Genomic DNA, 27219 nt, shown 5'->3' on the forward strand with positions numbered 1-27219 from the left:
AAAAAATCAAGCTCAAATAAAAATATTGATTTGTAATTCATATTACTTCCAACATAGTAAATGTAAATGCAAACCGAGATTATAATTAGTATCTGTAATGTGTATGAAGACACCAAATGTGATGTTTTGTATTGTTGAAAGGGGGTGGGGAGGGGTGTTTGTGAACGACTATATAAGATATATATGACTATATAATGATGTATATAAGACTACCATGTACAGTTTTTCCTCAAGTTCACTCTGTCAGGTCAGGTGTATCCATCATTTCACCTGTCGCTCTTGAGACTGTGCTGAAGAATGAGGAAATACAGCTTGAACAACATTACAGGAGTACTATTCAAAAACTCCATTGCAGCGGAGCAGGTAACAAACAATTATGTTCACATCAGTTTTTTATTTCTTGCCACATTTTGATAATAAACAAAAAAAAGAAAGAAAGAAAGCAGGACCAACTGAAGACTTTTTTATGTGATGTGATTTGCAGTGAGTATTATTTGTTTATTTTTCTTTTTTTTGCAGGATAACCATGAATCTAACAAGCCAGATCCTTATGTTGGGCAGGAAGATGAGAACACTGAAAGGGGAAACTGGAGCAGCAAAAGAGAGTACGTGCTGTCTATAATCGGCTATGCAGTTGGTTTTGGAAATGTGTGGAGATTTCCCTACTTGGCTTGCAAACATGGGGGAGGTACAGTAAGATGACATTTAATATTATTTCTCACAATAATGTATGTTAAATTAATGTCTTATTCATACTTTTTTATATTCGTATAATAGAGGAGCAAGAATGTAAAAGTAGGCAAGAAAATGGGCAATGTATTTTACTTTTCCTTCATAACTCAATTACATTATTTTTTAAAGAAAATTTCTCTTTAAAAGTTATATTTCACTCTGTTTTGAATACTGCTTCTTTTTAACAATTTAAGGGGCCTTCCTCATCCCCTACACTATGATGCTGGCTGTTGCTGGCCTTCCTTTGTTCTTCATGGAGAGCTCCTTTGGACAGTTTTGCAGCCAAGGCCCCATCAATGTATGGAAATCTGTCTCTATACTGCAAGGTAACATTGAACATATTCAACCATAAAATTGGTCGATCTAAAAGTTACAGAGGAAATTCTTAAAAATACACTGTGGATTCACATTAAGGTCCACCAATGTGGTAAATGCCTCAAGGCTAATTCATAAATGTATTAAACCAACCTTGAGCCATGCTAAGGACAGATAGCCCTTTGACAGAGCTAACATGCAGACTGCATACTGAAATTTGCCCTCAGGACCTTTACATACATTTTTAATGGGGTTTGTGGGCACTAAAAAAACCCAACATGTGCAAATCAAGTTCACACTTATTTAAGCAAATTGATTCAAAAGTTTGGCTTTTATACTTTAAACATATATTTTTTTTAATGTGATTTTTTGTAGGTGTTGGCATCACAATGATGCTGGTTAGCACTTTTGTGGCAATCTACTATAATGTGATCATTGCATATAGTATCTACTACCTTTTTGCATCTTTTCAATATCCTCTCCCTTGGAGTGTCAAGGACTGCAACTCAACAGGTTTGTTATGTAGACCGTTTCTCTTTTAAAGAGGCCCATGTTTCAGTGTCAGACATTCCATGACTTTTTGCTCAGATAATGAAAGTATTAGGATTTTTCTAGATGAACTGGCTTGCAAGGGAAATTTGCCTTTCACACGTAAACCTGTAATAATAATAATAATATCTAATGGGAACTTCCTCACAGCTCTGTGCTTAAAATTATAAGAGTTTAAACTAGTTCTTTATAGATCAAACTATTGTTTTATATGTTCAAAGTACTTATTTATCAAGATACAGAATAATACTGCAGTGAATCATTGTTTAGACCTTATGTTGTATTTCAATAGCTTACAACATTACTGCTGCAACACTGAACGTGACTTCTGAGAATCAAACCTGCCAGAATGAATTTTCAGCAGGCCAGCGCCCCAGCGAGAAATACTGGGAGTAGGTTGACATTTGTTTTTGTACAGTACCTCCTTGTCAGTGTGACTTAACTTTGTTATAATTTAGAATATATTCAAAATTTTGGATTATTCATGATTAAATTAATGTTTTGGTCTGTGTCAGGTTTTGGGGTGGTTGGCATTAGACAGCATAAAAAATTTGTAGAGTGCATTTTCTTTCCTGTTCTGAAGTATTTCCTGTTGAAACAGGAAGCTTGGGTGGGATGCTGGGTTTGTCTCACCTTTTGATGTTTACACGGCTTTAGTTGTAAGATGGAAGCAGCGATCCAAGAAGTTTATTTTTTTTAACTTGACCAACACCACTCAATACATTTGTATGATTTAATTATTTTAACAATTTTATCATTTCGATTTTATAATTAGAATTTTATAATAATTTTCAAAAAATATACACTACTCTTCAAAAGTTTGGTCATCAAAGGTGACATTAAAGACTTTTATAGTACATTGTTAAGAACACAGTTTCAAATAAACACTGTTCTTGTGAACATTTTATTCATCAAAGAATCTTGAAAAAAGTATCACATTTCCATAAAAATAACTTCTTGTGCACCAAATCAGCACATTATGTTTTCTAAAGGATCATGTGAATCTGAAGACTGCAGTTCTTTAAAACAAATGTTGTGTGTGATTTCAATTTTTTTTTATTTTGTTATATTTCAATATTACTGTTTTTACTGTATTTGTGATCAAATGAATGCAGCACTGGTGAGCATAAGAGACTTTCAAAAAATATATATAAAAAAATTATACCACCATCATACCACCCCAAACTGCAAAACGGTAAAATCTCCAATATCAAGTAAGCAACATTGAAATAATTAAAATACTTTTCTCTCTGTAAAGATACATTTTGTTTTAAGTGAAATCTTCACCTCAACATGTTTTAATCTTTAGTCTTGAATGATAAAATCAATGGGATTTTTTCTTATCTGCATTCTTTTGATAATTTTTTTTATCTAGGTGTGTTTATGATCTTTCTTTTTTTTTTGTATTTGACATTTTGTGACTGAATTATTTGTCCTCAGTGAGGTGGCTCTTCAGTGCACTAGCAGTATGAATGAGACAGGGCCGGTAGTTTGGCACCTGGCCCTTTGCCTGTTGCCTCTCTTCAAAGGCATAAAGTCCTCTGGGAAGGTTAGTGTTTCACCTCAGTAAAATTAAATCGTATCTGTGCAATAAATTGTATTGGGGCAGCAAGAGAACAAAGCATTTTGGATTTAGTTTAACGTAATAAATGGTATGTTTCAGGTGGTGTATTTCACAGCTACTTTCCCATACATCGTTCTTTTTATCCTACTGATACGTGGTGCGACTCTGGAGGGAGCAAAAGATGGCATTGAGTTCTATATCAGTTCAAAGTCCAACCTCACTAAACTGGCTGATGCTGAGGTCTGTAAAGATCTAAATACAACAGTCTAACCTTACCGTTTATAATCACAGGAATACACCAATATCAGTCAGCTAATGTAGCCCGGTTTTACTGTAGGTTTGGAAGGATGCAGCTACTCAGGTCTTCTTTTCTCTCTATATTGCCTGGGGTGGTTTGATGGCTCTGTCCTCTTACAATAAGTTTTACAACAACTGCTACCAAGACTCCATTATAGTGTGTGTTACAAACTGTGGCACCAGTGTCTTTGCTGGCTTTGTCATCTTTTCTATGCTTGGACACATGGCGCATGTCTATCGGAGACCAATGTCAGAAGTTGCAGATGCTGGTAAGATCTGAATTGTAAATGCAGTGTTTTTCATTTTTCAGTAATCAAAAGAGTGTATTGCAGAACATTTAAGAGTTCTTTTAAAACAAAGGAAGTAATAAATGTGTAGTTTGCCATTAAAGAAATAGTTTTAAACAATAATAAACATTCTAGCATGATGTACTCATCCTCTGGTTGTTTCAAACCTACTTTTTCTGGTTGTTTCACAAAAAAGAAAAGCAGCATACAGGTTTGGAATAGTATGAGAATCTTTTGGTGAATGATTCGAATGAGTCATTGTAGAAATAGTTTAATCAAATTACAATTCAAGCATGATGTACTCATTCTCATGTTGTTTCAAACCTACTTTTTTGGGTTGTATTACAGAAAAAAACAATAATAAAAATACAGGAGACAGGTTTGGAATAACATGAGAAATTGTACAGTTCAATTACCTTATTAAGTGGGGTTTTTTTGAGGAGGAAGAAGAAGCTAAGCACCAGTTTGTGGTTTAGGTTTTGCATTGGCCTTCATTGCGTACCCTGATGCTCTTTCTAAGCTGCCCATTTCACCCTTGTGGTCAGTCCTGTTCTTCCTTATGCTTATTACCCTTGGCTTGGACTCCCAGTTTGCAGGAATAGGTAAAGAAAAGCAGATTTGGATATATAAAAAAAAATAATAATAATAATAAAAAAAGTACTCAAATATTTGATGTGAATCATGATTTGTCTTCAGAGGTTATCGCCACCTTCCTCCAGGATGCCTATCCCAAAGTTTTAAAGTCCAAACGAGGAATTGTTACAACCGCAGTCTGCATTGTTCTCTTTTTGCTCGCTTGCCATGTGTCACTGGGGTAGGCAAACCATTACGAAAATAGATTCACGTTTTAAAAGACATGTAAGACCAACCTTAAAAATATTACAATTATAAAATTGCATTACATGAAAGGATAATAAGGGCATTCTGCACAGTGTGATCCCAGTTGTATGTTTAAACGTGTTTTGTTTTGATAGGCAGGAATATATTGGGTGAATTTAATTGACACTTTTTGTGCTGGATGGATTCTCCTGGTCGCTGGATTACTGGAGGTCGTTAGGTCTATCCATCCTGTATGGCCAGTATACATTAGCAATATGTGATAATGATATATGCTGTCTCCAATTATTGTTCTATTCTTTTCTAAAATGCATTTACATTTTCAGGTGGAAATCGATTCATCAAAGACATTGAGATGATGATTGGGACTAAGAGCGCCCTCTTCTGGTTCTGCTGGAGAGCTTGTTGGTTTTTTATCACTCCAGTGTTTCTTTCTGTATGTACACAATTTTTAAACTATATACAATTATTATATAAATAATAACAATCTCTCTCTCTCTCTCTCTCTCTCTCTCTCTATATATATATATATATAGCTAATAATTATGTTGCTTTTGAAATGTATTATTATATATATATATTTTTTGCAGATTATTCTTGTATGGTCTTTTGTATACTTTCACTTCCCCCATATATGGCTCAGTTGCATATCCAGTTTGGGGCATTTCTGTGGGCTGATGTATGACTGCATTTTGCCTCATTTGGATCCCTATTGTTGCAGTCTGGAAAGTATACAAAGCAAGTGGAGGCCCCTGGCAGGTAAAGTGGGATTTTCATGTTTTATCTGAGAAAATATATGAAGCACTCTAGTATAAATGAAGTAGAAAATAAATGAAGCACTCTAGTCTCCATGCAGCTTATTGAACAAGACAATTGAATATTTTAATGTATATAGTTGTAATCCTTTAGTTTGATTGCGTGTGCATATTTTTGTGAGTGTTGAATTGTACTCTATTTGACATGTTTTGTGTATTTACATTTTTTGTTTACCTTTGTATGTTTACATTTATCTTTTTTGTGTGCTCTTATTGGAAAATGTAATGAAATCCAAATTCTTTTAATTGAAATGAAAATGTTATATTTAATGAAAATAAATAAATAAATATAAATATTCATATAAAAATATACAAAATATCAAATCAGTATGAATATAATTAGCAGACAAACAATTGAACATTCTTGCGTCTTATATTGGAAATATTTATATTACAAAAAGAGGGGAAAGTAACATTAATGGGGTATATATGAAACATAAAATGCTTGCATAATGCAGAGAACATATAATTTTTGAGAACAGAGTTGTCAATGGGAAGAAGGTGTACCTTCCAACAAGACAATGACCCAAAGCACACAGCAAAACTGAGCACACAGTGGTTGAAGGAGAAAAACGTGAATGTTCTTGCGTGGCCGAATCAGAGCCCAGACTTAAACCCCATTGAAAATCTGTGGAATGACTTGAAGACTGCAGTCCACAAACAGTCAGCATCAAATTGAACTAAACTCGAGCAGTTCTGCAAAGAAGAGTGGGCAAATATTGTAAAGTCTAGATGTGCAAAGTTAGTAGAGTCATATCCCAACACACTAAAGGCTGTAATTAAAGCAAAAGGTGGTTCAACAAAATACTGACAAAAGAGAGTGATCCGTTTTCCAACTCAATGATTCTGTTTTTTAAATTTTTTTCTGATATGTTGGTGTTATTATCTTTCACTTGGATGTTATAAGTTGCACTGAGTAAATACAGCTGGATAAAACAAAGACTTGTGTCTGTCTTCATTTCAGGCTGCAAAGCAACAAAATGTGATTGTTTTAAAGGGGGTGGTTCTTTTCTATACCCACTGTATAAAAGTAATGTTTAATATGACAATATGTTACGAAGCACTGAAAGAGTAACAATGTAGAGCTGATGTATGTTTGAAATTTGAATCTGAAACCCACCACACTGCAGAAAAGCCACACTTGTGATGCAAATACACTTAAACCTCTTTCAGAAATAACTTGCCAAAGCACAACTCTAAATGAATGAGAAATCAGGGGCAATTATACACACAAGGTGTGATTATATCAGATTATATTATGACAGAAATTTGTGAAATATGAAATTTTGGCTTTTGGATTTCACTCTTGTTTTTCAGTAAATATAATTTTTCCGCTGTCTAAAACATCTTGTTTTCAAGTGTTACAACTTCCTCAACCTTCCATTCACTTAAGAGGCTGATTATAACACGCTGACTTCTTGAATTAAATTCAATATTATGATCCAAGTCTTTTTCTATTGTAAGTTTATTTATGATATTTTGACACTTGTAAAACATTTTTATACCAAAGGATGATAGGTAGATTTGTACACTATTTAAGATTGTAATATATCATATAATATGTAACAAATATTATAATACTTACTAATAAATTTTGACCTCAGGCACTTTCAATCAGTTCTGAAGATACCCACATCACTTATATAACTGAAAAAGTATCATATATATTTTTTAAACATTAAGCAACATTTAATGTTGTTTACATTTTGAGTTTCATTTTCATCTTTAAATGTCCTCACCATTTTGAAGTGAACCTCATTTCACAGCATTATAACAATAATTATAATTATAAATATAATGCAATTATAGCACCATGCATTACTGTACATGTTTTCTCCATCTTCGTATTTAAAGCATACTTTATTACGTATTTTAAACCTCAGCATCTTCATTTTTCATAACCGACTGTTAAACTCTGTGGACTTTACAATTATTGAATCAAATTTAATATTAGAGATATCTGAAATCTCTTTCTTGACAGTTTCAAAGTAATTCATGCTAGATTAACATACTGGAGCACCTCCAGGTGCCTTTGCCCTTGTTCCTTTTATCTGAGATCAGAACAATGCTGTTAAACGATTTTACTACACTTAATATTAATAACTTGTTTCTTATAGATGTGTTAAAGACTTTAATTGCGAATGATCTAATGCACAATGGATTATCAAAATGATCAAAAATGTTTAAATAAAAACATGACAGCACTATACTAAACTGTCAAGAAAAGAAAAAAAACTAAAATGAGCACCTGGACACCTGTGTCCAAGAAAAAAGCTTTTTATTGGTTCATTCAAGGTTATCGATACATGAACTATTTTATTTCAATATTACATTTACATAACGTGCTTGAAAACTTAAGAAATGTTTAATTTGTAGTTAGCACAGTGCAATAGTGGATTAAACGCGATTGCAAAAATATACCATGTAACGGAGCGAAGTAAACGTGAGGATACTGTAAGTCAAATGGGGTTGAGCAGGAACCCTGTGAACTATGGATGCAGTTGCACGCGTGCCCTCTATGGCCAGTCACGCTGGCAGAGGTGTGGCGCCTTTTCACGCTTTCAGCACAAGACGCTTCAAAACACGGGGCCATCTTGGGGGAAGACAGCCCGCTGTGAAGTTCACCGCATAGCCGCTACACGGTTTATAACCAACACATAACATCTAAGAGTGCCTCTATATATACCCAAGAGCAATCTGCGTGCAAATTAACGGTTGTTTTTCAACTTCACAAGGTCCTTTTCTCGATGACAGACCGACTCCAACCGCGCTCTCGCTCCGCCAGGAACAACTGACGTTTCACATGTCCCGCCTCCACGCAGGGAGACAACCAATGAGGGCTCCGCAAAAGCCCAGCGTAATGACGTTTCCGCTTCTGCGCGCATGCGCACTGTCATTTTGTCCAAAGCTCCTCACTGTTCACATCGAAGATGGCGGCAGGCTTTGACCTGCTATTTAAGGATTTCTGTATTAAAAGAGTGGGAAAGAAACTTTTTACCGATACTTCAGGTTGTATTAGATTAGAAGTTTCCACATCTTGTCACAATAAGTTTGAGGTAAGCGCCCAGGCAGCCGGAAAACCACCCCGCTGACTCCCGGAAAAGACATAGCTAATGTTGACATTCTGCGAGCTCTTGTACATATGAACATAATGAAAGCTGCTGCTCTTCAAGTGTGCTAGATGGTTATCTCTCCCAAGAGCATTGTTGCTAGTGGACTTGAGGTGACCCGGGTGCTTGTCAAATCTGTATTGACATTGTGACACGAGACTCCCCTTCACTCACGCTTGTTCCTTCGAAAAGCAACTGGAGGCAAAAGCGGATGAAAACCCAAACTTCCTGAACTGATGTGCCAGAGGCACAGATGGAAGACAGCTAAGGCGATCCGGTGTTTCTTAATGCTATGGTAACTACTTTGATCGGGACGTCCACAGTGCAAACTTTGAACGGAGGCAATGCAATGGATCCGCACACTGAAAGCGGCACTCCAGTGTCCAGTGGCCCATCATCATCATCATCATCATCAGACGGCGCTTCAACTTCTGTTCCAGTTGTTAATAACGGGCCCGGGGTGGCGAAAGGACTCGGAAACGTCACTGTCGCCCCTAGCCCAAACACAGTGATACAGTCTTCATACGGGAATCCTCCAGCGGCAGCATCCGCGGCATCCAGTGCAGGACCCTCGGTGACAGTTGTCAGGCCACCTATGCAAACTGCTGGAACAGGTTTAACTATTAACGGGAGTAATAATAATAACACCGTTTCGGCGACTGTAGCCAATGTAGCGTCCTCGGGAATAACAACTACTTCTACTACTACTACAACGTCCCCTCTTTTGACGAACCAGACTCCTGCTTCTGTCCCAGCGAGCAAGTCCGAGGCTACTAAAACTATCATCCAGCCCGCCGGCACCATGACTCTCGGCCCTGTAGTGGCCAAGGGGGCTGTTTTGCAGGGGGTTTCGAGAACTGCAGCTCCGGCAACTGTTGCAGCAGCAGCGGGATCGAGCCCTGCCATCAGGGCCATTGTGCCACAGGTGTTAGCGCCCCGACTCCCTCAGAGCACCCCGGGCCAGAACATCCAGAACATCCAGCTACCTCCAGGTACCCTCGCTCACACTAGCACTCCCCTTAAATGTGTGTATAATGATATGAATTTGTGTAATGAAGTTGTAGCGATTTTAACAGCCATCTGTGATCTCGTGCTAAGTTTGTGGGTGCGTATTGTGATGCGCGCGCTGCACTGGAAACATACTGCACACAACAACAGCAGAGCAGTTAAAGTTAAAGCAGAAATTTATATAAAGTATAATTCTCCCTAGAATTGCACATCCTTCCAACCTGCATAACTTTCTTTATTGTGCACAACATAAAAGGAGATGTCAGGCCGAATGACTGCTTCATTCACTTTCACTGTATGGGAAAAAGAGATGTATTTTGCTTAAAATCTACTTATGTGCTCAGAAGAAAAAATCCTACAGGTTTGGAACAACATAAGAGTGAGTAAATGATGGCATCATTTTTTGTGTGGATAAACTGTGCCTTTAAGCGTAAGTTAAAAAGTTTGTTGATATCAACATATCTTCTTCCAAGTGAGTTTTTCTGCCTTAAAATCAACTAATTTTAAGGTATTTTAACTGTAGTAACTGAATTTGAAGAAAATGTTGGGTTAAAGTTTGGCCATTGATTATAGTGCTTGCAAATATGATTCTTTGTTTTGTAAATACGTATTAAAGTTTAGATTCTTCCATTCACTTTCAGTGGTAAAATGTTTAAAATCTAGCTTTCAGTGATTTAATAACTTAAATCTGCTAATATATTCTGCTTTCAGTTGCTTCTGTCTCGCATTCTTCTACCTTTTCCGTTATGGAGCGTTTTTACTCTTCACTTTAAGCATGCAAAATTTCTTCTGACACTGTAACGGTTGTGATATAACATCAGACTCTGCAGTATCTTTTTAAAAACATGAATTCATAATGTAACAAATATAAACAAAATTAAAAAGTAAAAATATCACAATCAGTGCAAAGAGGTGATGGTGTGACTTAATGCTCAGTTGGTCCCACGTCTTGAGGGGGCAGTTGTGGCTTCAGAGTCAGATTTGTAACCCAAAGGTCATGGGCTTGAGTCTCAGTACCGGCAGGGATTGTAGGTGGGGATGTGAAGGACCAGCGCTTTTCCACCGTCAGTACCACAGTCCAAAACCTCAACTGCTCCCAGGGCTGCCCACTGCTTCGGCTGTGTGTTCACGGTGTGTGTCTTTGTTCAATACTCACTGTTGTGTGTGTGCACTTGGATGGGTGAAATGCAGAGCACAAATTCCGAATATGGGACATCATGGGACACCATACTTGGCTACACATCACTTTCACTTGATGTGATATGAAATTGCAGGGTAAAATTCACCAAACTAGCAAAATGGTAAAGTTCTAAGTGTGAGTCTTCAGTGTTCGCATACATGTAAATGAAAAGTGTTGTGTGACTGGCATTTTTCTTTTGTCTGTATGCTCTGGTCATTCTAACAAGCCTGTTGTCTGGCTGGACGGAATACTTGACAGATTTTTCTAAAAGAGGCCATCTGGATTCTCCGACCAACATTTTCTGTTCAGAACACATCCGTTGGTTCACACGGTAACGGAGATGGAGTGTGTAGGGTTCTCAGTGTGCTGTGCAAATATAGGCCACCAACTGTGTGCTTTATTCTTCATGCCTTTAAGCAGGGCACGGTTACCAGAATTGACTCCAGTCAGATCAATAGGAAATAGTGTTGGGTGATATGCTCCATAGTAGGCCTGGGCGATAAAACGGTATCGATATTTATCGACAGACTTCTTCGATAATGATAGAATTTTTTTTTCGATATAGCGCACGATATACACGGCTATGAGTGACGCAGGCAGCACACACAAACACAAACATGAGAGCTGTGCCTGCCTGTGCTGAGGAGATTGTGAATAAAGAATGAATATTAGTCGAATTTAAAATAAACATTTGAATGTTAGGTGTGCATCAGGGAGCGTCATCAGTGGCACGTGAGATGCGGTGATGTAAGTGACGTTGCATTTTAATGTTTTGTTAGTCTTGCCCATGAGACGCGCCGCTGCTGCGTTATTCATTCAAAATATGAGAGAAATACAGAAGCTCAATGTGGAGAAGATCTTGATTAGGTTAAAACCGAAACCAAGCCATTCACACAGAACGCATATTCAGCTAATTTTTTTTATGACTGCTGCACTCGCGTCTCACACAAGAGATGTATAGAAAGCCATGCAAAGTTAAAACAGTTTAAACTTTTAGAAAACATGTCATGAATTTGTGGAGGTTTATTCCTTTTCACTGCGTCTCATATGTTTTAAATGCAATCTGTGTGAATGGCGCTTCGGCTCTTTGGATTAAGCAATGCATAAATACATGATGCTATTTTGTTCATAATTGTTTATACAATTTATGAAATTATATTTGATTTTTGATTGAGTTAATTAGACGTAATGCACGGTTTTTTATAGAGTTACTTCCTTGAGTTGACAATTTAAATGCGCTGCATTATATTGTTCATTGCGCCCTCGAGACAAGACAAACAAGACAAAAGTTTCCTCAAGATCTATTTAATCTGCATATAAAACATTAGAAATGAGATGTTTAATTTTTATTTTGTGTTTGATTGTTAAAACAAAAAATATGTTTGTCTCAAAAATTGGGTTAATTTAAAAATACAGTGGTTAAATAAAAAAAAACATTTCTATTGCTCTTTGTTTTAAAAAAGGTTATAATAAGTCAATAATTAACAATACCGAACGATATGAAACATTATATCGTTGATAATTTTTTTAGCTATATCGCCCAGCCCTACTCCATAGTCATATCGTCAGCCTGTGAGATAGCTGACACATGATCTTATCATGTTAATTTATTTAATTATTTGCTTTCATATTTTCATAGCCAGAGAGTGAACCAACTCTAGGGTAAGGCTAAAAGCAGCCTAATGGTAGTTTAATCTATTAACTAAATATTAAAAATATTTTATATATGACTGAATTTGTATTTAACTCAATAACAATTTAATAGAAACATTGTAAGTTCAGTGAAGCTGTCTACACTCCCTTACACTTACATTGCATGTACACCTGCATTTGGACAACAAAACTCCGGTGTTTCAGCGATGACTCATCTGAACTGGCCATTGCATTCTTAAAGTCAACGGAATTGTGTGGTTACAATACGCAACTCTGTAAAAACACAAAAAAAATATGATGGAACAAATAAGCTCTAATATTAATTAGTATTACTAGCCTGATGATAATGATAATACTGCTATCATCAAAGGTATAAGCCACAGGTGATATCTCTTATCGTCTATCCGCACAACCCTAATAGGAAAAGTTCACTAATAAATAACAATTTACATGGGAAATGATGTCAGCCTTTCTATATGGGTGATGTTTGTGTGCGCAGGTATGGTGTTGGTGCGTAGTGACAGTGGTCAGTTACTGATGATCCCACAGCAGATGTTGGCACAAATGCAGGCCCAGTCTCAGGCCGCCCGCCCTGCTGCCCCCACCAGCACCACCCCAGGGCAGATCACCTCTGCACAGGTAATGCCAACTGAATTGACATCAGCAGTACATATTTCAGAATGATCGCAGAACAGTAAATGCATTATATAGATTATTATATATACTTTGTGTTATTAATGTTGCATATCAGAGGCACGTTTTTAAATAAGGATTTTTTTTCTGCTGGACTGAATGACTGTTTATCATTTTTGTGGTAGGGCCAGTGACAATTTGGAAAGGCAGAAAAAAAATTTGAACTACCTGGCCAATAGTTCAGATTTTTACTTGCCTTGTTGCGATTTCTACTCATGCCACCACAAATATGATCAATAGCTATTACATAAACAGCATATTTATGTGTATGTCTTTAGTTGAAAACTGTTTTTTTAACAAAATATCAATGTACAGTACTGTTCAAACGTTTGGAGTCAGCAAGTTATTTGTAAAGGAATTAATGCTTTTATTAAGCAAGAATGCATAACATTGTTTAAAAGTGACAGCAAAGACATTTGTAATGTTACAAATGATTTCTATTTCAAAGAAACGCTGAATATTCAGCTTTTCCATGACAGAAATAAATTTTAAAATATATCAAAACAGAAAACTTAATTAAATTGTAATACTTTTTTTTTTTTTTTTTTTTTTTTTGGGATCAAACAAAATGCACTCTTTGCAGCATACAAGACTTCTTTCAAAAACTTTTAAATAGTAGTGTAACTCCATTGCAAAATGTGTATAAATTCATAAATACACTATTGTTAGGAAACAGTGGAATATGCCCACTGTATGAAATTGTATGGTGTGTAAATATGTTAGATCACATAAATAGTCCAGAGTAAGTGAGAATTTTACCAGCTAGCCCAAAAATCTCTCACATCGGCCCTGGGACATCGCCCAACTTTATTGTTAGGTAATTGTAAGATAATGAAGTTAGCTATTAACTAGTTGGTTCCATGCTTTTTTAAATTCTTGAATTAATTTCCCTTGTCAGTCTTTGCTTGTTGATGTATACCTGTATACCTGCAGGCACCTGGAACTCCTCTAATGGCCCGACAGGTGACTCCTACCACCATCACAAAGCAGGGCTCTCCTACAGCCAGCAGCACGGCCACTACCACACTCCAGAGACCACCTGTACAGGTAGCTATAAAAAAGGCACATCACCTAGAAACAGCCCCTTTAAATGACAGCAATCAGTTTGTGCTGTAAAGTGTATTTCTAAAGTGGCTGTTATCTTCTCTCTTTATACTCACTCTCTGGTGTGTCAGCAGGCCTCCTCTGTGGGTGCAGTGTTGTCAGTGCAGGCAGGAACCGCCCAGAGGACTGTGACTGCTGCCACGGGGACCACTGTCTCCTCGGCAACGGTGAGAGGCTGCACTAACTTAGCAGTCACACAAAGACACGCTGGTTCACAACTGAAGAAACGATCCTGAACATTTACAGTGGGGCAAATAAGAATGGAGATCTGTAATTTTCATCGTAGGTACACCTCAACTGTGAGAGACAGAATCTAAAAAAAAAAAATCCAGAAAATCACATTGTATGATTTTTAACTAACTAATTTCCATTTTATTGCATGAAATAAGTATTTGATCACCTACCAACCAGCAAGAATTCTGACTCTCACAGACCCGTTAGCTTGTCTTAAGAAGAAGCCCTCCTATCCTCCACTCATTACCTGTATTAATTGCACCTGTTTGAACTCGTTGCCTGTATAAAAGACACCTGTCCACACACTCAATCAATCAGACTCCAACCTCTCCACTATGGGCAAGACCAAAGAGCTGTCTAAGGACACCAGGGACAAAATTGTAGACCTGCACAAGGCTGGGATGGGCTACAGGACAATAGGCAAACAGCTTGGTGAGAAGGCAACAACTGTTGACGCAATTATGAGAAAATGGAAGAAATTCAAGTTGACTGTCAATCTCCCTAGGACTGGGGCTCCATGCAAGATCTTGCCTTGTGGAGTATCAATGATCCTGAGAAAGGTGAGGGATCAGCCTAGAACTACACGGGAGGACCTGGTCAATGACCTGAAGAGAGCTGGGACCACAGTCTCAACGGTTACCATTAGTAACACACTACACCGTCATGGAATAAAATCCTGCAGCGCGCGCAAGGTCCCCCTGCTCAAGCCAGCACATGTTCAGGCCCATCTGAAGTTTGCCAAAGACCATCTGGATGATCCAGAGGAGGCATGGGAGAAGGTCATGTGGTCAGATGAGACCAAAATAGTTTTTGGTATAAACTCCACTCGCCACCGTATTTGGAGGAAGAAGAAGGATGAGTACAATCCCAAGAACACCATCCCAACCGTGAAGCATGGGGGTGGAAACATCATGCTTTGGGGGTGCTTTTCTGCAAAGGGGACAGGACGACTGCACCGTATTGAGGGGAGGATGGATGGGGCCATGTATCTCAAGATTTTGGGCAACAACCTCCTTCCCTCAGTAAAAGCATTGAAGATGGGTCGTGGCTGGGTCTTCCAGCATGACAATGACCCCAAACACACAGCCAGGGCAACTAAGGAGCGGCTCCGTAAGAAGCATTTCAAGGTCCTGGAGTGGCCTAGCCAGTCTCCAGACCTGAACCCAATAGAAAATCTATGGAGGGAGCTGAAACTCCATGTTGCCCAGCGACAGCCCCAAAACCTGAAAGATCTGGAGAACACCTGTATGGAGGAGTGGGCCAAAATCCCTGCTGCAGTGTGTGCAAACCTGGTCAAGAACTACAGGGAACGTCTGACCTCTGTAATTGTAAACAAGTTTCTGTACCAAATATTAATTTCTATTTTTCTATTGTATCAAATACTTATTTCATGCAATAAAATGGAAATTAATTATTTAAAAATCATACAATGTGATTTTCTGGATTTTTTTTTGATTCTGTCTCTCACAGTTGAGGTGTACCTACAATGAAAATTACAGATCTCTCCATTCTTTGTAAGTGTGAAAACTTGAAAAATCGGCAGTGTATCAAATACTTATTTGCCCCACTGTAGCTTCATGCTTAAAGTCTTTTTGAAGGGTCTGTAAACTGACCTGGTTATGTTTAACGGCTGGTGAAAATGAGTTGAAGAGATTTCCAAGTGCAAACCTAAATGAACTAACTGTTCTCAGAGTGGGAATCCCCTGATAGCCCCATTTGATGCAAGACTCTTTTGATGCCATTCAATCTTAACCTGAACATTTATATGCATCCGAGGTACAGATGCAAGATAACCTTAAGCTGCTGCAGAGTAAAACTACTTTGTGCTAATGCAATCACTTTTCTTTTTTATAGGAGACAATGGAGAATGTAAAGAAATGTAGGAACTTCTTGTCCACGCTGATAAAGCTGGCCACTAGCGGTAAGCAGTCATCAGAGACTGTCGCCAACGTTAAAGAGCTGGTCAAGAACCTGCTGGTAAGTTTCAGAGGCTGACTGCATGTTTGTGACTATGAAAAAAGGTTGACATTTTTATCATAAAAGTTTTTTATTTTCTTTATGTAAAAATTTGAATTGAACAGATTCACTTTGTTGAATGAGTGTGTCATTGTCTACCCCTACAGTGGGGTCTAAGTCTGTGACCATTTTTGAAAATGTTTTGTATTTATTTTTTTATTCACTACTGTTCAAAAGTTTGGGGTCTTGAGATTTTTTTGTTTTTGAAAGAAGTCTCTTATGCTCACCAAGGATGCATTTATTTGATCAAATATGCAGCAAAAACAATAATATTACTGTACTGTATGATATTATTATTATTATTATTAATAAATATTACTACTGAAAATAACCCTTTTCTATTTAAATGTTTTTTTGTAATTTATTCCTATGCCATTACTCCAGTCTTCAGTGTCACATGATCCTTCAGAAATCATTCTGATATTTATTTTATTATCAGTGTTGAAAACAGTTGTGCTGCTTAATATTTTGATGAAAAACATGATACTTTTGCTCAATTTAATGTGTCCTTGCTGTATAAAAGTATTAATTTACTAAAAAAATCTTACTGACTCCAACCTACTAAATGGTAGTGTATATATTTAATATAATTTGTAATCATATATTTATTTAATAATCATATATTTAAAGATTTTAAATTGTATTCACACAATTGAACCAGTTTGTTCCATTTAAAATTATATTGTCAGCATAACAGTTTCATTAAAAAGTGTAACTGAAAAATTAATTTGAATTTCTGAATAAATTATTAAATAATTTGCCTGCAGAAAATGTACTTGAGCTGCATGTACTCATGAAGTTTGTGTAAAACCTGATGATCATGATGTGCTTTTAAAGGATTAGTTCACTTCTGAATTAAAATGTCCTCATAATTTACTCACCCCCATGTCATCCAAGATGTTCATGTCTTTCTTTCTTCAGTTGAAAAGAAATTATGGTTTTTGAGGAAAACATTCCAGGGTTTTTCTCTATATAGTGGACTTCAGTGGGGTTCACTGGGTGGAAGGTCCAGATTGCAGCTTCAAAGTGTTCTACACGATCCCAGACGAGGAGGAAGGGTCTTGGCGTGAAACGATCGATCATTTTCTAAAAAATAATAAAAATTATATACTTTTTAACCTCAAACGCTTGTCTTGTGTAGCTCTGCAATGTGCATGCGTACTCTGTGCAGTCCCATTCGAAACAGTTAGGGTATGTCGAAAAACTCCCATCTCATTTTCTCCTCCAACTTCAAAATCATCCTACATCGCTGCAGAAGTACCGACCCAGTGTTTACAAAGTGAACGTGCAAAGAAGGTCAAACATCCTTTACAAAAAACGGTAAACCAGCGATGTAGGACGATTTAGAACGATTTTGAAGTTGGAGGAGAAAATGAGATGGGAGTTTTTCGATATACCCTAACTGTCATGAACCGGAATGCACAGAGTTCACGCAGAATTAGACAAGACGAGCGTTTGAGGTGAAAAAGTATATAAATTGTGATTTTTTTTTTTAGAAAATGACAGATCGTTTTGCTAGATAAGACCCTTCTTCCTCGTCTGGGATCGTGTAGAACACTTTGAAGCTGCACTGAAGCTGCAATCTGGACCTTCCACCCAGTGAACCCCACTGAATGTGAGCAATGTGAAGTGACGTGTGGCCAAGTATGGTGACCCATACTCGGAATTAGTGCTCTGCATTTACCCATCCAAAGTGCACACACACAGCAGTGAACACACACAAACCGTGAACACACACCCGGAGCAGTGGGCAGCCATTTATGCTGCGGCGCCCGGGGAGCAGTTGGGGTTCGGTGCCTTGCTCAAGGGCACCTCAGTCGTGGTATTGCAGGTGGGAGAGAGTGCTGTACATTCACTCCCCCCACCTACAATCCCTGCCGGTACGAGACTCGAACCCACAGCCTTTGGGTTATGAGTCCGACTCTCTAACCATTAGGCCACGACTTCCACTATATAGAGAAAAACTCTGGAATGTTTTCCTCAAAAACCTTCATTTCTTTTCAATTGAAGAAGGAAAGACATGAACATCTTGGGTGACATGGGGGTGAGAAAATTGAGGAAATTTTAATTCAGAAGTGAACTAATCCTTTAGTCTTTTTTATATAAAAACGATTTGTCACAAATTTACTTAGTTAAATAGAAATAGTAAAGAATCTTATATATTTCTTCTTCATTTGACTCCATAATTTGTCTTTGTTTGACGTTTTTTAAATTCTAAAATGTATATTTTAAATTAATATTTTAATATGGTCTCAGACTTTTGAACCCACTGTATTAGTCATTGCTCGTGGGGGACATGAACCTTTAAATATGCTAAAATGTCCCTATGTGTGAGTTGTTTGTGTTTGTCCTTTAGGAAGGAACGATTGAAGCAGAGGAGTTCACCAGCAGGCTCTACAAAGAGCTCAACTCCTCTCCTCAGCCTTATCTAGTGCCTTTCCTTAAGGTAAAGATCTTAAAATATTATGAAAATGTAACTATATTATTGTGATTCGGAAACAGGTAATTATATAGTAATGAACATTTAATAAATTATTCTAAGTGTTTAGTAATTGGAGGGAAAATTATTTAAGAGCGAACTGGAAATACAATGTTTATTGAGCAAGCTTGTTATCTTATTTAGCCCTGTTTCACAAAGCGCACGTAAGCAGCATGTTCATTTTGGTGGTTGTGTTAACGCATTGCAGCTTTCACACTGCCTGCATAAGCCACACAGTGCTGCTTAGCTAAAGCGAATAGGCAAATGGAGTTGCATGAAACCGTTATTTGCAATTGCTTATATGACGATTTATTACCAGCTAAAACTTTATAATCGGGGCAGTCCTGTTTCCCACAATGAATCCCTTCTTTTCCATGTGTTTCCTCAGAGGAGTCTTCCAGCTCTGAGACAGCTCACTCCTGACTCCACGGCCTTCATCCAGCAGAGCCAGGCCCTCCAGGCGCCCGCTGTGGTGCTAACCAGCACCAATACCACTGGTGCCACCGCCACAGCCCCTCGCATGCTCATCCAGCCTGCCCTCAGCAACTCCAGCCAGACTGCCTCTCTGGTAAACACAGATCTACATGCATAATTTACCTGATGTGTTGTTTAGTGAGACTCAAGGACACAGTTGGGATTATTAATGCTTAACAGCACATTACAGGTAAAATCAGGTGTTTAGTCTTAATTTACACTGAGCTAAATAATTGAAGTTTCAATTATTGAATGGTAATGCCTGTATTTGCCTTGCGGCAAAGTAAAAAATCACTCTGAGCAGTAGGGCTGTGCGATATTGAAGAAAAATGCGATATGCGATACCTTGTTAAAAAATGTGATATTAGATATGCGATACGATATTGCTTAAAGTGTGTAAAATCAGTTTAAATTATATTTTAAAATATTTAAAAATGAAAATTATATAACCAATTTGTACTTGAAAATAAAGAATCACTACAACTTCTGAAAGTTACCAGCAGTGTTTTAGCATTACATAAAAAGTAATGTCACAAATCAGAAAATGTAATTTTAACATGTAATCATGTCATTTTAACGTGAGCATACAAAAAAAAAAAAAAATTAATGACACTAATTTTATATCATTGTAACTTTGCTTTCCACACACTTTAAGTACTACTTCATATACCACAGCAAAAACTATAGTCTGAGAAAGTTCAAACATGACTAAAGGCAAGTGAACAGTCAGTAAAAAAAAAAAGAAAAGAAAAGAAATACACAATTTACAAGGATAGATAATATAAACAGTAGAATTCAGGTACAGAAATTTAATAATTGAGTGTAAAATAACACTGCATAGTGTTCACTGTATGAATTAAATTTAGATTAATCTTTGTTATAGCTGTTTTGTTTAATGATTAACATTAGTGACATATTCAGCAGCAGGTATTTATAGGCTGCTGTCCCTTTAAATCCGACTGCACAGATCCAGTATAATGATACACATTCTCATTCCCGATTTCTTTCTCATCTGTTTACATTCATTTAAAACATAACCGACTGCGTTTACGAGAATGATCGTCGAGACGGGTACTATTGACATAATTCTGTGTGTATGTGTCTGTTCAAACATGAGGAGATGCGAAGACGAATCAACTCGGTGTTCGCACGCCGTCTGAAACGTGTCTCTCTGTGTGTGTGCGCTTTGCACGTGTGCGGCAGAACGGGAAGGTACGCTGTGCGCACGCTTCAGGTGTGAGTCAGACAGCAAGACGAGACGGCAAAGAGTTGTTTTCTGCAACTTATTGCACTTAACTCTTTTTAACATCAAGCAATTCTCTGCTATATGCGTCAAACTAAAACGTTGACCTTTTGCAACATTTTGATTTAAGTAGCCTATTATTAAAATGATTCAGATATCGCACGCCCTTGCGATATGCATATTGCGATATTTGCATTTGCAATATTTCGATAAATCGTGCAGCCCTACTGAGCAGTGTCAATTAATACAAAAGAAAAACATCATATGCATATTATTAACGTTTTTTTTGCCTGATAATACGGATAATGGACAAGGGTTAGGAATTGTGAACTGGTTCTTATTCAGTACCGGATTCATTAAAAGGAACTACATGATTTTTATGACACCGTTTGATTAATATTTCTTGAATGTCTGCATTTTTCACTAAAGTGGACAGGAACACCCTTTTAAAATGCTATGATTGTGTTTCTTGGACTGCATCAACAAACTGGTATAGACACTGCAACGCAACTGGTCAGTGTGATTCACGAATACATTTTTTCATGGTTTATGTGTACTTGAGGATCATGAGACTTAAATCAGTGTTAACGTATGACAAGTGTAGTTAAAGATACACATTCAAAACAGTTTTGTTGAAATAAAGGGTAATGCAATTATAATAACATGAGGTTAAATTCATTTTGAGGCCCGTTTGAACCTCATTTTAATTTATTATTAAATTAGTATTTAATAATAATAATAATTGCTATTATTATGATACAAACAAATAATATTACTATAATTATTATTAACAGATATTTAAAAAAATATACATGATCAATAATAACAGTAATAAATATGAATTCATATATAAACAAATATTTAAAAATAAATATACATGATTATTCTATCAGCTGGCCCAAAATTCTCTCACATCCATCTTTGAGTCTTGTAAAGTACATTTTTTCCCATATGGTTGTAATTATAGAATGGCATTCAATGTCGTTGTTTAGGTATTGCAGCCACCACAGCAGGGGGCAATAGTGAAGCCCCCTCAGGTTACCCTGACAACCACTCCCATGGTGACGCTCAGGGGTCAACCCCACGGCCACATAGTGGTGGGTCAGCCTCAGGTGCAGCTCAAACAGATCCAGACAGGTGAGTGTGTCCATCAGATCCATCACTGCCTGTTTTGTGTTTCATAGTGTAATGACACAAAACATAACCTCTTTCTCTCTCTCTCTCTCTCTCTCTCTCTCTTTCAGTCGCTGTGAAGCAGGGTGTTGTGAGTAGCACTAAACTGGCTCCGGGCTCCGTGTCAATAGCGTTAGCTCAGAAGAATAAAACAAAGGATGGTGCTGGAGGAACTTTCAGGTTTGCATTGTGTTCATTTAACTTTTCTGCTGCCATGTAAAATAATGAACCGCAACGTTTCCATTACAAGACATTGTGCACAACATGAGTAATACACAAAGTTTGGCTAAACTGATTGTGATGAAAAGATCTTGAATTTTCATCGTTTAATTCATTTCAGGCTGTACGCAGTCGTTTGTGTGTAAATTATGACCGTTACAGTGATATTATCATGACCATGGGTCGCGTAACTGTGTAATATTAATTTTTATACTGTGAACCAATGTTATTTTAGTATTATTGAAATACTATTATATTATTTACTATTTTCAATTAGCTATTATTTGTATATTTTATTTTATATTTTTGTATTTTATTTTATATATTTTTTTATATTTCTTTTTAAGTTTTAGTAATTTAGTGGTGAAGCCAACATTTATACTTTTTTTTTAACATTTTGACATTTAAGTTTTTTTTTTTTTTTTAATTTTTATCTAATTTTTATTTTAGTTCAATTAATGAAAACTATTTTAGGTTGTAATTTTAGTTGACAATAACAACACGGCACTGAACATATAAATGATTATGAAAAATGCATAATTTACCTTTTAAGAGTTCTAAGTATGATATTTATTTACAATATATTAGTAGATATATTACACAGATGTTTTATATACTTGAAAATATGGTAAATTGTCATTAGAGCAGTTGTGCAGTGTCATATTTCAGTTAGGGCATGTTTAGTAGGCATTTAGAAAGTCAGTTTTGCAGCATTTGTACAATTAGAGAAACAGACTCTCAAACTCTTTCTAACATATATACTTATATGTCTAAATCTGTACAGGGATGATGACGACATTAATGACGTGGCCTCAATGGCAGGCGTTAATCTTTCGGAGGAGAGCGCTCGTATCCTGGCCACCAACTCGGAGCTGGTTGGCGCAGTCACGCGGTCTTGTAAGGATGAAGCTTTCCTCTCCGCCAGCATGCTACAGCACAAGATACTAGAGATAGGTGAGACTTCTAGTTACGGCAAAATCTTGTATTCGATTTGACTAAAATGTACTGTTTACCAGAGCTACTAGTTGTTGTCCTGCATGTGGTCAGGCCAAAGGTTTGGAGTGACAGAGCTGGGTCCAGAGGTCGTGAACATCATCTCTCACGCCACTCAACAGAGACTGCAAAACCTTCTAGAGAAGGTCTCATTGATCGCCCAGCAAAAGAACATGACTTACAAGGCAAGTCTGCTATATTTCTTTACCACACTTTGTTAAACCCTGGATATGTTTAATTTAAGTCAGAATTGGAATTATGAATCTAGAGGCTGTTGTGAGTTTTTGGTCCCAAAAGCGCTCCATCCTTTGGGTGCCAGCTTTTGTTTTGAGCCTGTAAGGCTGTGTGTAATGTTAATGATGTGTGTGCAGGAGGATAGTCGGTACGAGCAGGTGGAGGATGTTCGCTCTCAGCTGAAGTTCTTTGAGCAACTTGACCAGTTGGAGAAGCACAAGAAAGAAGAACAGGAGAGAGAAATTTTAATGAAGGCAGCAAAGGTCAGTAAACCACCTCCAGCCATAATCACACACTCACACTCCGCTTTAATACTGCTAATTTAATACTTAATATATTTAATAATTACTAATTTAATACTTAAGTTCAGAACAGGTTCAGTCTAAACTGTTCCAAAAATGTTTTTTCTCTCACATTACAATGGATTAGATTTTTATGAGGGCTATTGATGCTTGCGATTCATTAACTATGATTAATGGCATTATTTTATTTTTAAACAAGATATGTCATGATTCAATGCATCACAGTATATGGATTCCAATATGATATTGAGCATAAAACAAGACTCGGTGTGTCAGGGAGAGAGTGAATCTGCAGTTTTGTTCCAATCTCTCTTGTGTTTCACTTCACTTTTGTCCAGTACCACGTCATAGTAACTGCTGCAAGTGCACTGAGTTTAAAAGTTGATGCTTACAAATGTAGGAAATTATATACATGAACATACAAATAATAAAAAAGTGATACTTGAAGTATCAATGCAGTATCATTAAAGAAGTAAAGTAATCGTACAAGTGAAACACCACCATTCATATAAATAATAATGTGAACATCAACAAGAAGGTATGCAGGCTAGCATTACTTATAATTGCTTGCAATTTGTTAAGATTTAATGATTTCATTTATGGTGTTAATTGTTATTTGCTAAATTTCAGGATTCTTTTTGAATCCTGCCTTGTCAAGCTTAAACATCTCTTTCTTTCTCTCTCTCTCTCTCTCTCTGCAAAAACATCTTTATACATGTACACTACTGTTCAAAACTTTGGGGTTTGGGGGGGTTTTCTTGTTGTCTTGTCTCTATTATTATTATTATTATTCTTTTTTAGAAGTAAAGTAATCGTACAAGTGAAACACCACCATTCATATAAATAATAATGTGAACATCAACAAGAAGGTATGCAGGCTAGCATTACTTATAATTGCTTGCAATTTGTTAAGATTTAATGATTTCATTTATGGTGTTAATTGTTATTTGCTAAATTTCAGGATTCTTTTTGAATCCTGCCTTGTCAAGCTTAAACATCTTTCTTTCTTTCTCTCTCTCTCTCTCTCTCTCTGCAAAAACATCTTTATACATGTACACTACTGTTCAAAACTTTGGGGTTTGGGGGGGTTTTCTTGTTGTCTTGTCTCTATTATTATTATTATTATTCTTTTTTTTTTTTTGATAATTTTTTTCAGCAAGGAAAAACTGATCAGTAAAGAAAAAAGTGACGGTGAAGACTTTCTTTTCATTCTTACAAAAAGTCAAACAAATGCTGTTTTCTTTGTACTTTCTATTGTACCACGGTTTACACACAACCTTCAGTATTAATAAATATTTATTGAGCACCAAATCAGCATGTTAGAAGAATGATTTCTGAAGGATCATGTGCCACTGAAGAGGAGTAATGACTGTAGACAATCCAGCTTCACCATCACAGGAATAATGTACATTTTAAAATATATTGAAATAGGAAACCGTTATTTTCAATTCTGATAATATTTCACAATATTGCTGTTTTTGCTGCATTTTTGATGAAACAACTGCAGCCTTGGTGAGCTTAAGAGACTTCTTTCAAAAACTGTACAAAATCTTACCGTGCACAAACGTTTGAACGGTAGTGTAAGTGTGCATCTAAAAAGTGTGAGAAAAGTACATTATTCGTGTGAAACTTGCATGTCTCTTTGTGTGATTAAAGAGCACTTTTATGAATTGACCTTTGTCCCGTCTTTATATGCGCACATTTTTAATCCACACAAATCGCAGGACCTTATTATTACTCATTCTTGTTTCTTTTCTTAAACCGGAATTTAAAAAAACCAAACCAAAGCAAAAACATGAAACGAATCATGATTAAATATTTGAATTGATTGACAGCCTTAATTTGTACACATTAATTTGATTCCAGCAGATGTCTGTGTTTTGACTGTTGATCCTCTCTAATTGCTATTTATGTTTTGCAGTCACGCTCGCGACAAGAGGACCCCGAGCAGCTGCGGCTGAAACAGAAGGCCAAAGAGGTAAGATGGCACACTTGAGATGTTTATCTTGTCAGAGGACCATTGTGTTTGATTATGGGTCAGAGCTGATGTGTGTGTGTGTGTGTGGCTACAGATGCAGCAGCAGGAATTGGCTCAGATTCGACAGAGAGATGCCAACTTGACTGCGTTGGCGGCTATTGGACCTAGAAAGAAAAGAAAACTGGATTCTCCTTCGCTTGGGAGTGACGCAGAGGTACCAAACATCTCTTCCTCAACGTGGCAGTCTGCTGCCCTCCTCCTCATCTCCTTCTGTGCCTCTTTGTGCCCTCTTTAAATCATTTAGCACCTGTTGGACAGGTTTGAGATGTCGGGTTGTGCTTCAAGGGTCGTCTCAGATTGTCACAGTCTAAAGGCGTAGTCACAGCCATTTTCAGCAGTTTTTTTTTACACAATTTTAAGTATATATTCAAGTATCATGCTATTTATTTATTTTTTATTTTTTTTGTTATAGGATCATTCACATTTTGCAGAGAAAAACTTCAAAAATGTATTAAAAAATAATTCTGTATCATGCTATTTTTTTTTTGTTTATTTATATTTTTATATTAATATTACAATATATTATCATCACGTTCAGAAAAATAATTGCAGTACATTATTATTTAAGTATTTATTTATTGAAATGTTATCAAACACATTTTCAGCAAATTATTACCATTTATTTTCCTGTTTTATACTATTTATTTCTTATATTATTTATATACTATTTATGTCATATTATCATTCACAAATTTGAGAGAACTTCAGTTTGAAAATACTTAACATAATATAGAATTATATTTAAATTTTATATTAGTTTATATATTTATTACATTACAATATAGTATCATTCACTTTTTCAGAGAAAAATATTTTTATACTGTTTTATTGATTGTTTATATTAAATTATAAAACACAATTCTAAAAATATTTAAAATATATTTATATATATATATATAATTCCATATTGTTATTTATTTTTATTACAATATATTTTCGTTCACATTTTTCAGAGACAAAAAAAAACTGACTAGTTCTGGTGCAAGTATTGTTTTGCATTGTAAAATTCAATTTTCTTTTCTTCCTCAGAACTGTCACTATTAGATTACTCCTATTTTTTGACTCTACCAACATTGGTATTAAAATGTTCGTTCAAACAGATTAGCATTGTTGTCAAAGTTCATGTGTGTGTGTTGACAGGGCTCAGGTTTGTGCGTGAGTGCATCCGGGGGCTTAAATGCAGGAGCGTCGAGGCAGTACACTCGCCAGCGCATCACGCGTGTAAACCTCAGGGATCTGCTCTTCTGTCTAGAGAACGAGAGAAGCACCAGCCACTCACAACTGCTCTACCGAGCCCTGCTCAAATAGCAGCTAGCCTATGTCCTTCCCTCATTTCAGTCTTTAGGGCTCTCTTTCTCATTCTTTTGCTGTTATTATCATTCTTTGTCATTCCCTTTTTGTCTTTCTTTATCGCTCTTTCACACTTTCTGTCACATACTCACACATACAGTGATGCATTTTCCTTTACTTTCTCGAGCAGACTTGTGCTCTTCTTTTTTTTTTCTCTTTCTATTGTTTTTCTTTTTTTCTTTCTCTTTTATTTTGCCTTGTTTTTAGCTTCCTTCCCCTTTTGGATTTTACTCTGCAAAAATTGTTAAAAGAAAATTGCAATTATATATCATGTTTTTCATAGAAGGTGGCTTTGTAATGTGCAAATTACCTATGTAAAA

The 27219-nt window shown here is 36.5% G+C and overlaps 1 protein-coding gene and 1 pseudogene across 2 annotated transcripts; both read left to right on the forward strand.

Annotated features, from left to right (window-relative positions):
* The first annotated feature begins 273 nt into the window (after positions 1-273).
* LOC107553557 (sodium- and chloride-dependent neutral and basic amino acid transporter B(0+)-like) lies at positions 274-6788 on the forward strand (annotated as a pseudogene).
* Positions 6789-8268: 1480 nt separating this feature from the next.
* taf4a (TAF4A RNA polymerase II, TATA box binding protein (TBP)-associated factor) lies at positions 8269-27219 on the forward strand. Of its 2 annotated transcripts, none has more exons than XM_016230482.1 (15): positions 8269-9498; positions 12847-12986; positions 13974-14087; positions 14216-14311; positions 16233-16355; positions 18751-18840; positions 19262-19441; positions 21583-21727; positions 21835-21943; positions 22767-22936; positions 23030-23160; positions 23347-23472; positions 25433-25489; positions 25584-25703; positions 26690-27219. In XM_016230482.1, the coding sequence occupies exons 1-15, from the start codon at positions 8799-8801 to the stop codon at positions 26855-26857; spliced, it is 2469 nt and encodes an 822-aa protein (XP_016085968.1). In that variant the 5' UTR covers positions 8269-8798; the 3' UTR covers positions 26858-27219. The 2 variants fall into 2 exon arrangements, with proteins under 2 accessions (XP_016085968.1, XP_016086039.1); XM_016230553.1 differs by having other exon boundaries at positions 14219-14311.

The sequence above is a fragment of the Sinocyclocheilus grahami genome, unplaced genomic scaffold, assembly GCF_001515645.1.
Source record: "Sinocyclocheilus grahami isolate Dianchi unplaced genomic scaffold, SAMN03320097.WGS_v1.1 scaffold2.1, whole genome shotgun sequence".
Classification (NCBI taxonomy): Eukaryota; Metazoa; Chordata; class Actinopteri; order Cypriniformes; family Cyprinidae; genus Sinocyclocheilus; species Sinocyclocheilus grahami.

Excerpts from the sequence above, each read along its gene's own strand:
- taf4a (XM_016230482.1), top strand. The coding sequence starts at position 8,799 with ATGGTAACTACTTTGATCGGGACGTCCACAGTGCAAACTTTGAACGGA. Across the intron at positions 9,499-12,846 it reads GAACATCCAGCTACCTCCAG|GTATGGTGTTGGTGCGTAGT; the intron begins GTACCCTCGCTC and ends TTGTGTGCGCAG. Across the intron at positions 12,987-13,973 it reads GGCAGATCACCTCTGCACAG|GCACCTGGAACTCCTCTAAT; the intron begins GTAATGCCAACT and ends GTATACCTGCAG.